We start from the raw sequence: 12,289 nt of genomic DNA, 5'->3' as shown, positions 1-12,289 counted from the left end.
CTCATACTTTAAAATCGTCGACAGCACCTGCTTTGAAATGCTTGGAATAGACTGTTGTGATCCTATTTGTTATTTGCAGGATATGCTCAATCAATAGAAGTAAATGCAGTAGAGCTTTGTGTGTTTTTTTCTTAATAAGATTTTGTTTGTGACATCTGAAGCAAGTTTCCCAGTGGGGACATTACAGTCTTAATTCTTGCATGTTTAAAAGAAAGAAAAGGAAATGAAGACTATGTGCATATGAGGAGTTACTTAAGAGCAAATTCTCTTATATTTGGAAGCATTTTATCACAAACACTGAAAATACAATAAATCCTCCCACAGCTTGTGAACAAGATTCAGAGATTATTATTTTCAGCAACTTAAGGGTTCATTTGGGTATCAACAAGTACTCAAAATAAATGGTTTGTACTTGTGTGTGGCACTGCGTAAGCACTTCCTCATTTAGCCTTTGTGTTTGGCATGTAGTTAATTGCACATGTAGATCAGTGTGATGTAATATAAATAGTGAGAGTTGTTGTTAAGAAACTGAAAATTAACATTACAGGGCTCATTACAGATACAGTGTCAGTTTTAAAAAACGTTTGAATTTGCATCAGTTTTTCTTTTTTAAATTTTTTTTAATAAAGAAATGACTTGATAGATGGGACTATGATGACACATTGGACAGAATCCTGTTGTACCAGCACACCATCATTCCCCTCCGCCCCAACCACTTCACCTTGCACTCATCATCCAGACACAAATTCCTACTAACTGCTGACATCAATTGAGAAATGCTTGCGACTCAGCGTGCGATGTGTGGTGCCTTCATTTGCAGCTCTGCACCACGCACTGTGCCTATAAAAGCTGATAATGTGATAATTAAAAGAGCTGACAGGCAAGAACTGTCAGCAGACACCAGATTTACCAACCTCTGCTATTTGATATACCTCTCAAATTACAATGCTTCCACTACTGAAACATAACACATGAAATAACAAATGCAATAATTAACTAAGCTATAAGTGCTGTGAAAAAAATCAAGTGAAAGCGTGTGAGTGGAGGACGGTTTGATAAAAATCTGTCCCAAAAACCATCACAGGATCAGATTCCAAACTGAGACAAGGACTTTAGCAGACAAAAGATCACCGCCATGTCTCTTTCTTTCATTCCTCTCTCAACCACACCATGATTTATTACCTGAAAAGACAAGAGAACTAATTAGTGGAGTAATTAATTAATATAAATTTGCATATTTGCATTTGCAATTAGTGCAGTCAACTGATTAGTCTGAGATGTGGAGTTTGACTCTTCAGATGCTGGTGTGTGTGTATGTGTGTGTGTGTGCGAGTGTGTGTGCGAGTGTGTGAACTGGACCAGAACGATCGGCAGACCAGCTGAGGCATTTTGGAGGGGAGGTGGAGGGGTGGGTAGTGATGAACGGATTGTTTTTGTTGCTGTTTTCTTCTTTTTTTTCATTTGTCCATATGTGGATTTTTGGTGTTTTCGTGCACAATTGCCTGTTTTTTTGTGAACACATGCTCAGCACTATGTCTCACACACATCAGGTGAAGTGTTTGCAGATTCACCACAGCGTGTGCATGCTGTCATTGTTGCTGTAAAAGATGCTACTTGTGAGATCTTTGGTCTGAACTCACACCAGTCAGTTTTTATGCTTTCAGGCTGCTGATCGATGTCTCATAATGTCCAGTACGGAGAGATTGATAAGTTGCTTCAGTTGATTCTCCTTCCAGCAAGGTCATTCACATGCATACATGTGTGTGTGTGAGTGTGAGTGTTCCAGCTAACTGAGGAGTGCATATACCCATAACGAATACCAGCTGTGCCCCAGTGTGGATTTGGCAGAGTGCCACTGGGCCTTTTCCATTGGGTGTGCTTAATGTCTATGATACTGAGGAACCAACACTGTGTACACCCCTCTATTATACTCACATCATCTTATGATCCTCTGCATGTAAGATGTCCACAGGAATTTCTTTATAATAATAATAAATATATATATATATAAAATATATATATAAAATAATAAAAACAGAATAATCTTTCTGTATTTTCACACATTTTACAGATTAGACAATAGAGAGAACAGTCTGCAGATTAATTAGTAATTAAAACTATTGTAAACAAATAATAGATGTTACATCAGGTGCTAACAGCAAACGTAATAATAAACAGTTTACTATGATATCCTTGTAAGGAGGCTGAGTCATAGACTGGAATACAAGAGTCACAGGTTTGAAACCCCCAGTATACAGCACCACCTTCTTATCACTTTACTCCTTCCATTCATCCCCTGTATGTAGGTTACTGTTTCATTAACTCGTCAGGTTTACCTATCACTACTACTTAGTTAGATTTATGCACAAAAGCAACTTGATTAGGTTTATGAATTAAAACTACCTGTTAGGAGGAGAATAAAAGCAGGAGTTGGACTGAAATGCTATCATGATAAAAACCTTTGCTCTCTCTATTTTGGTATTTGAACAAATGACTAGTGCTGGTGTGTATTTGGAGGACAGTGTCAGAGAAAAACCAAAACTAAACGCACAGCTCCATACGCAGTGAGATAAACTTTGTTTTAATTTGTGTAAGTGAAACACATCCCTTTATTGTAGATCTGGATTTGTCCTCATCTTGACCAGTTTAACACACTGATTACTCCATCTTTTAATTATTCTTTCAATAGATTTGCACTACATAACATACTAAAGCAGTCATTTTGTATATTAGGGCTACTCGATGATTGTTCATCATCCTTTAATGACATGAATATGCATATTTTGATGGAATGACTTGACACTTGTTTAATACTGGCCAAATGTGATTGAAGTTGCTTCAGCTTCCAGCAGAAAGTGTCTGATTAAACTGCCTTGTTGTCTCTTCTTCAGGCTTTGACATCAGATCCTGGCTGGGCCTGCCATTGTTATTAAATGCTGTGATGGTTACTTTCCAGGTATTAAAAGGCTGTTAACAACTGCAGACAAATAAGTATAATTTATGTTAGGAGTGTGATAAGGCACTGTTTCCTCTCTTATAATCAAGTGAAAAAGTTGGCAATAAGAAGAAGGGCTGGAGACTTTCATGTGGGGATGAATGTTGAATGTTGCCACTGAGTCCTCTTTTTTCTTTTTTGGTCTGAGTAACAGCTGGGTTTGATTTACACAACTAAACAGTTAGCTTTTAGCCACAAAAGATATTTAATTCTAGTTACACACAAACAAACGGACAAAAAAAATCCAGATATGGACTGCAAAGACACTTTTTCCTGTGTTAATAAAATTAAAGATATTTTGAACATTATAGTCTGAAGCAAAGGGTCCAAACCAAAGCTATATACTGTAGTTTTCTCTTGAAAAAAATTTTTTTTTGTCTTTTTTCTTTATTAATTGAATTTAAAAAATGTTTAAATGGTTGTTCTTCTCTTAGTGATGAACGGACACACACATTTCCTGAAATAAGGTAAGTTAGAAACAATCGAACAAACTGCACAAAGGTTTGAACAACATCACTGACAAGGCTAATCTCAGAGATAAAGAATGAAACTTGATAAAAACAAGCACACAAACAAATAAAAAGTAAAACAGAAAGAATTAAACTTTAGATTTTGGTGTCATGCTACAAAATAATAAAACTATCTCACTCACCAAAAGTAAAACGTCTACAAGTTCTTGTAGTCCTTTTCCTGAAAAGTTCTCACAGTTTTTGTTTGCAGTTCTCTTTAAACTGGTGAAAGAAGATGATAAAGCTGAATAAAGGGTGTTTTTGATATGTTTAATGGGGCATAAAGCCAATAAGGTAAACAGACAATAATGTATTTTATTGCAAAGCATCTATCTATCTATCTATCTATCTATCTATCTATCTATCTATCTATCTATCTATCTATCTATCTATCTATCTATCCTGGTTGAGAATGCTTGCAGAATCCAGCGCATGGCTTCTTCTTCTTTTTCCAGATAAAAATCACATTAATTCATCTCTCTTGCATGGGGAGATGCAGGTATTAGTTGTTATCCCTCTCTGGTCTGTGTTTCTGACGGTAAACGCAGGCCTCCCGGTGCCCATTACCGGAGTGCCAGATGATAGGTACGGAATGGAGGTCCCGTGGGACGCTGAACACGTGGGCTCTGCTGCCACAAGACGTCAGCGGCAGATGGCATGGGTACCCGCTGTTGGCATGAGTGTCATTCCTCAAAGAGAGAGGGAAGGGGAGAGCAGATCACGGCGAGGCGGAAAAAAAGAGGCTGCGCAGGTTTAAGCTCCGTCTTATCATTTCTGAGGTTTGCGAGAGAAGAAACTTAAGCGGACATCTGGAGATTTGAGGCCATGCAAGGTGCACGCTGAGCTGAGGTTGGTATTGTTTTTGCTTGTTTGCTTTGTTTTCATGGATCTCTTCGTGTGAGACAAATTAATCATTAAAGTGAATGTTGGGTGATTTTTTTTTAACTTTGCTTTAAAACAATTACCCGCAGAGACGTGTTTAATCCAGAAATTTTGTGAATCAAATGGGTATTAAAATGGCTATTTTCACAAGTACAAGAACAATGAAGTTCAATAAGTACCTTTAGAAAAGGTAGCAAGCTGTGACATTGGCCCTGCTTGCTAATTTGTTACTCTCCCTCTTGGGAAGACTTACTCACGGGGTAATTAACTGACAACCTTCAAAAAGGCATCGGGGCTGTAGTTTACAATAATGACTATATAAATCCCCTTTTTACAGGAAATATGTTAACACTGCCATTCGAGGAACCTCATATGATGTGTGAGCCCCGGTTTGGTGCCAATTATCCCCGTGAAACCTTACCTGAGAGCCTGGAGCAGGAGCGACAGCACAATACCGACAGGTCTAACCCAGACATGAGGGAGGCCGAGGACGACATCTCCGACAGAGAAGAGGACGACAGGGAGGATGATCAGGATGAGAACGGACTTCCTAAAAAGCGAGGCCCTAGGAAAAAGAAACCCGGGAAGGAGCAGATGGATAGGGCCAAACTTAGGCGCCACGAAGCCAACGCCCGAGAGCGCAGTCGGATGCACGGTTTAAACGCTGCACTGGAGAGTCTGCGCAAAGTTGTGCCGTGTTACTCCAAAACTCAAAAACTGTCTAAGATTGAGACCCTCAGACTGGCTAAAAATTACATCTGGGCTCTGTCAGAGACTCTGAGCGCAGGAAAGAGACCCGACCTCCTCACATTTGTACAGACTTTGTGCAAAGGATTATCTCAGCCAACGACCAACTTGGTGGCTGGTTGCTTGCAGCTAAACGCAAGAAATTTCCTCACAGACCACAATGGAGAGGTCATGTTTTCTGGAAGATCGCCATACGAAGCCATGTACCCGTATCCCGGCACAGACATCAACTCTCCCCCCGGCCACAGCGGAAGCAGCTTGGACACCAGCGCTAAGCCGTTCCGACACTACAGCTACAGCAGCGCCTACGAACCCTACTTCGACAACCCGTCCCCCGAGAGCGGGAGCCCACATTTCGACAGCCAGCTGAGTCCACCAATGAACTTCAACGGGATTTTCTCCCTAAAACACGACGACCCGCCGGACTACGGCAAAAACAGCCACTATGGCTTGCGCTACTGCAGTGCGCCGGGGCGCACGGCCCTTTCACACAATTCAATGTACAGAGTCTCCCCAGAGGCCCGTTTCCCCTACGATCTTCACGTCCGCAGTCAGTCCTTCCAAGCACAAGGGGAAGTGAATGGCTCTTACCACAATTAATCAGTCAGTTGGATAAAGTTACATCTTCAAAAGCAAATTAATTTCTTTGCACAGATGTCGAGTTGGAACGTCATGGATTCAGACACAATGCACAAAACAAATACTCGTTAAAACGAATAATTTTTTTTTATTTTTTAAGACATTTTAAAAAAATATATTTAGAAAATATCATATATAAAATTGATTGCAAATGTTTTTGTTCCACTAAATCAAATTTTTGCCATGATAAACGTCAGAAAAGACAACCCACAACGTTTTTGAAAGTAAAGAAAAATAATCAGTATAGGTTAACCTTCAGATTTAAACCTGACATGTGTCTGAAGAAAACAACGATTGGATTAATAAATTGGTGCTATTTTTATTCTCAAACACATAAGTTGAAAGATAATTAGTTCAAAAAGAGGATTTGAAAAAAAAACAATATTTTCATGTATCTGTTAATGATAAAACTTCAATCTGGTTATTTAAAAGGTACAATGTGAAGTCAATGAAATGATTTTAGGAGGAAAAAAATCGACTCAATCGAGCAACCCAAGAAGAAGAAACTCATAGAGCCTCATCAGGGAAGTTTGCTAAGACATGATTGAAGTTCAGAGAATCAGTCTGTTAGCAATAAGAGTCAATTGAGCTATGCAAGAAAGCCAAATGCAATCTTTGCTTTTTAAGAAAAACTGCATGTGTCTTCTCAGAAGACGTTTTTTAGATCTAATTGTAAGACGATAATTAGGCTACCTAATATATATATATATATATATATACAGAAATAAAAAAAAACTTTTTGTAAGATGAATCTGTCATCTGAAGCGGTCCCATAAATCCAGGGAGTTGTTGGAGAAAATGTCTAAGCTAAATGCCTTTGTATTTTGAGTAAATAGTGAAGTAACGAAGTGAATGTAAATTATTATTATTGTATTTATTTATTTACCAATTCATCATGAGTCTTTCCATTTGAATGTGAAAAATCTATTATAGAAAAATATTGTAAAATTTAAACAGTGTGACCTTTTATGTGAATTTCTACACATTTAAAGTTTGTTTATGTTGCATTGTTGTATATTTCAACCCAGCTGAAAGTCGAGCACTGGAGGGAACAAAATGTCACATGCCTTAAAAACAAAGAGGGACAACGACCATCAATATGCAACGAAAATGAAAGTTTTGGATTGTTCGATGCGAACTTTTGACCATCCTTCCCGCGGTGGAGCAGCTGCGATGCACTTCATGTATCTCTGCACAATGTTGGTGACTGTACTGATAAATCCTGTTGATTTTGTAACTTCAACCGAATGATGAATGGTTATTGGTGGCATTTCTAATTTATTCCTGCGTTTTCTGATCTGATGCACATACTTTACTCACGCACACACACGCGCACTTCTAAAAACTCGTTATGGATCGAAAAATTCGTGAAGTAATGTGTTACTGTTTTGTGATGTGCTTGTCGCAATGAAATAATAATAATAATAATAATAAAAGAGGCTGTAGGAGGCGTCATATTGTGGCCCAGCTTCTCAGCTTTCTGTGGCAGTGATCGACAACAGATGGCAATCAGGAAAAAAAAAAAAAAAAAAAAAAAAAAAGCAATGATCAGAAAAAACGAATCAAGATAAATCCGCCGCGGGCGTAATTTATTTAGTAGAAAATTAATCGTGGAATAATCACGTATTACTACTGAGGATGTGATGACACGGGTCTAAAGAAGAAAATATCACTTCTGGACATAATTTGAACCTTTAAGTGTAAACAAAAATAATTTGACAACAAAATGAAAGGTGTCCCGAAAACACCCAGATGTTTTAATTCAGGAACATGCAGTTTTCAAACTGATGGTCCACAGGAGATTTACTGACTTCCAGCTGATCCTATGGCTTATTTGTGTCAGGATGGCACAGGATGTGTTGGATATCATCCAGACATTTGATCATCCCTGTTTGGAGACAAATGGGAACCGATTATCCCCTGGGACGTGACATAAAAATAAAGAAGAACCTTCCAAGATAAAAAAAAAAAAAAAAAAAAGATTTCATGAATTTAACTGAGTTGACATGTAAGTTACTTGCGAAATTTTTTTTAGCTTTACTGGAGAATTTACCAGATAATATTTAAAGCTGTAGTAACCGGTTTAAATGAGAACTGGTCATATGAGCTAATTGCACACATTTTATTACAAACACTAACATGATAAGTTTATGTGGTGAATTTGTTAATGTTTATAATAATCACCATGGAATATACCACTTTCTTTTTTGCATTTCTCTAAAGTGCAGCAACTATTTCTCAGTTTTAAGTTTTTCTGAAAATATATCAACTTGGTAGTTAACATATAAACCATTTTACTTTGAACAAAACACAACAGAAGCTACAAGACAGAGCAAATGCTGCTACGTAATCTTGAACCTTTAGACTTGTGATCAAACTTGTGTCAGCATTGGACAGAAAATAAATTAACGAGCAGCAACACCTTCAAAACCCCAAAGACCCGATACCCACTTCCACGAACCCTGACCATCTCTGTGAAAGCGGCTCCTAATTAAGCAGGCTCTCATGATAGAGGAGAAACATGTTCATCAGAAGTGAGATTAAGAAGGAGCTGCCAAATATGTAATTAGTATAAAGGAAGTTCATCCGGGCAACAATTATGTCTTATTTATGTCTACTTATATTGTGGTTTGGTTACTTTCCATCTTTAAAGAAACGGTTCCTGTCCCCATGCTTCAGTTGCAACCTAAACAGAAGGCTAATTAACTGTCTGAAGTTTAGTGTTAAATGTGTAAAAACACCAGCTTTTGGTCTTTAAATCTTTATCTGTATGTACATTTACAAGGAAAAGTGGTGTCATGGCAGTTTACATGATTATGATCATGTATGAACATGGATTCAGATTTAATTTCTGTAAACACACGAAGCAAATCAAACCTACACAAATACCTAATTCAGTCATGCAAATTGTTAGTAATGAAGGAGAAATCAAAGGCAGCAAATGAAAGAAGCTCAACAAAACAACAAGTGCAACTGGTTGCAAAATCCAGACAAGCTAGACTTATTCATGCTGATGTAGACAATGAAACAAATGCATTTGCTGTAATATATTACAAGAATATGTGACAATGCAGTAGATCTAGGAAAAGTAAAATGAGATAATTCTAATTATCAAAAAAAAAAAAAAAAAAAAGACAAATGTTTTTAACTGAATTGCTTTCCTGTCTTCATTCCCCTCATTCACACTTGTCTCCGGGTTGCTAGAGGTCCCTCTGGGACTCTAAAAGCACTTCTTGAGCCTCATCCAACTACAATACCAAACCTTTTTTAGTCCAATCCAGTAAGAGTCTCACCTTCTGTCTGTGAATTAGGGTATGCATATGTGTGCTTGTGGCAGAGATGCAGGTTTAAATCTCTCTTGGGGCCTTAGAGGCTGGGGGACAAGTGAGTGTGGAGGAGCAGAGGTAGGTGGGTGCTTTAGGGCTGCATGGTTCACAGACTGGCATGCTGCAGTTTAGCACAGGGTCAAACATGTACACGCATGCCTACATTCATGCAGCTCATTAAGCTTGAGGTAGAGGGGTAGAATAGGGAGTGAGGCAGGAGGAAGCAGCATATGGCCAGGGTTTCAGTGTAAGAAGTTGAATTGAGGAATATGCAATGAAGAACAATCTGCAAACAGAGTGCGCTTCCAAGGGATGGTCACTAAAAAAGCAATAATAAGTTAAAAAAAAGTTTTGAATGTTTTCCTAATGCAGACAAACAAAAAATCCATCTTTTATATATATATATTTTAGATTTGAAATAAATGATGGTAATTTATTATAATGACTATCACTTTCCTGCAATGTCTGAAAATCTGAGCTAAGAAAAATGAAAATAATGTTCCCCACCACGTCGGCAAGCATCCTCAAATTTTGTGCCCATCCCAAACCCCAGATGGTGTGGGATGGGAAACGTTCCCCCATTAAATTCCTAATAATCATTTCTCCTGCGGAATCGAGGGTGGTGGCAGTGGGGATGGAGGAGGGTTGGGTGAGAGTGTGCATGTGTCTATGGGTGTGTGTTCTCATGGAGAAAAAAGGGGGTGAGGGGGGGTGAGAAGTGAGGATTGGGTTGTTGGGTGAGGGGAGCTGAGGGATTTGGTGTTTTAATTAGACAGATTTAAGGAGCTGAACCTCCTCCCGCTACCACCCCCTCTCTCTGAGCGTTAGTGTGTATGCGTGGTGGTGGGGGCACCCATATTCATTGGTGCTTATATTTCTGTGCGTGTGGGTGCATGTGTGAAGAAATTATACAAAGGCTACAAGCAGGGATGTGCATGGATCGTTGCGTGTGTGTGCATGTGTGTGTGTTGCAGGTCACGGCAGAGATGGTGCTGCAACAGAGGAGGCCTGACACTCCAGTACTACGGGCCAGGATCTCATTAATGTGTCAGATTGGTGGATCAGTCTCTCTGGCAGCCGGCCCGGCCTCTCACAGGAAGTACTTTCTCTCTATCTGTGAACTTGGCACTGAAAGGTTAGGCTGGGAGGGAGAGAGATGTGGGGAATGCATTGGCCTGGAGGAGAGAGGAGAGGAAAAGCATTAATTATAGTATTTGGTCAGATTGGATAAATATTGGGTGAAGAATTGTGGTTTAAGCGTTGCATTTATCCATCAGGGAGTGGAAGTGCATGAGGGATGAAAAGTAGCACTGACAATTTCCAGGGAGTGAAAGAGCCAGACTGACTCTTGCAGTTGGATTATTTTGGAGGTGGAGATATGCTAAGCATGTGACAAGAGCATCTGTCACTACATCACCTTTGTGCTTTGTGCTCTTTGTCTGGGGGCACTTTGACTGAGTGTATGTGCAGACTTGTGTTGAGTGTGTGTGTGGCTACAATACAATGGAGTATGGGGTGGGTTTTGGAGCAGGTGGGAACATACAGGGGTGTGATCCTCTGACACCCCAGCAACACCCTATTTCAGAGCAGAGAGGAGTGCTGCTGGGTGAAGTGGTTTTGATTCCCTCGACTGTGAACGTAAGCATCTGGTTGTCATGACTCCAGTGCGATGTGAGATAGATGGATAACTTAGATAAATTCATGAACAACTTGATACGAGATGGATAAAAACATTTAATTGCAAAATAAATGAGTAAAACAAAATGAAAAAAAAATGTCATACCTTCATCAAAAGCATTCTGCGGGTCAATCCAAATGTTATTGACCCTCAAATCTGAATGTTTGACACAACAAATATTTTTTTATAATATTTATTATTTTAAGGAGAATAAATTAAACATACACAATTATAATGCAATTAGAATAACAAGATTTTTTCCTGATCATCTATTTATTCTCACTGTTTGGAGCAAGATGAGCAAGTACACATTGAGTTTTCACAAAGACTGGGAAATTTTCTAACATGCTATCAAAACTTGAACCCTATGTTAATATGTTTGAATCTCTATCATACAAGCATATATACACCGTGTCTATGAAGCCACGATGTTGGAAGTTGTGTGATGCATTGTCCCACTGACATAAACACATACCTCCAGGGAAAAGAGGTCACCCTGGTGGTTGCATATTAAGTCATTCATGCCACAGATACTAATGCACCCCATCATAATATCATTCTGTCTTAGATGATCTCTTTCATCAATGAGCCTTCAAAACAGTTTTTCTCCAAAAAAAGAAAACTAAAACATGGACTCATTGGACCACAGAACAAATGTCCACTATCTGTCTGTCCAAGAGAACTGCATTTCTCTGCAGGCTGGAGTTATATCTTCCTTCAAGCATAAATCATATTCAGGTTACATTCTTGACAGCAGTTGGCTTCTTGAAGTCTCCTTTATTATTTTCTCTGAACACTGTTTAAAGAACTGTGTTTTATTTCCCAACTGAAAGCCTCGTGTTTGAATAGAGCCTACAAGTTCTTAATGGGATTAAAGTCAGGCGTAGAAGAGGACCAGCTCATTGTTTGGCTGTTTTTATGGCTTTTGCTGGTGAGCCAAGTAGTAAAATACTGGATGTGTGTTGGAGCTCTGTCTTTCATAAACATTATACTCTCACTGAATGTTGCAGTTCTTGTCTTTGATCATCTGTGGTTTACATACAGATCTGAAAGGCAAGAGAGAACCACAGCATTTATCTTTCTGGTATAAATACTTTCAAACTGGAAGGTTAATGTATGAGGAAGAGAGATATTTCGGCTGTTGTTCTTATTTCTCCCACCAGATCAACTCTGGATTATCTCCTTTAATTTTTCTCTTTTAGGTTGTGCATGAAAATAAATGTATTAGCGTAATATAGTAACTATAATGAGCGGTATCACATTATAAAGTTGTTTCTGATCATTAGTTTGCAATGGAGCACTGTTTGCCAACTTGGGGTCCAGGACCCCCCCAAGGGGTCCCCCCAGAGAGCTCAGGGGTACCCTGAGGCTTTGAACATTAAAGCCAGATTAATGTCCACACGTTTGTCCCTCCTTTCATTTAATTACCTTAATTTAACTTTGGCTTTTTCGAAAGACAGAATTCAGCCAGAATATAATTTTTATGGTGTCAATCTCACCTTTGAAGACACAA

The 12,289-nt window shown here is 38.8% G+C and overlaps 1 protein-coding gene across 1 annotated transcript; it reads left to right on the top strand.

Moving 5' to 3' along the window:
* The first annotated feature begins 4,216 nt into the window (after window positions 1-4,216).
* Window positions 4,217-6,173, top strand: neurod6b (neuronal differentiation 6b). Its single transcript, XM_041992720.1, has 2 exons — window positions 4,217-4,353; window positions 4,724-6,173. The coding sequence occupies exon 2, from the start codon at window positions 4,729-4,731 to the stop codon at window positions 5,731-5,733; it is 1,005 nt and encodes a 334-aa protein (XP_041848654.1). The 5' UTR covers window positions 4,217-4,353; window positions 4,724-4,728; the 3' UTR covers window positions 5,734-6,173.
* Window positions 6,174-12,289: the final 6,116 nt, after the last annotated feature.

The sequence above is a fragment of the Melanotaenia boesemani genome, chromosome 8 (genome assembly GCF_017639745.1).
Source record: "Melanotaenia boesemani isolate fMelBoe1 chromosome 8, fMelBoe1.pri, whole genome shotgun sequence".
In the NCBI taxonomy this organism is placed as follows: Eukaryota; Metazoa; Chordata; class Actinopteri; order Atheriniformes; family Melanotaeniidae; genus Melanotaenia; species Melanotaenia boesemani.
Note: the sequence above shows the minus strand (reverse complement) of the source record. Positions and strands in the feature narration are given on the sequence as shown.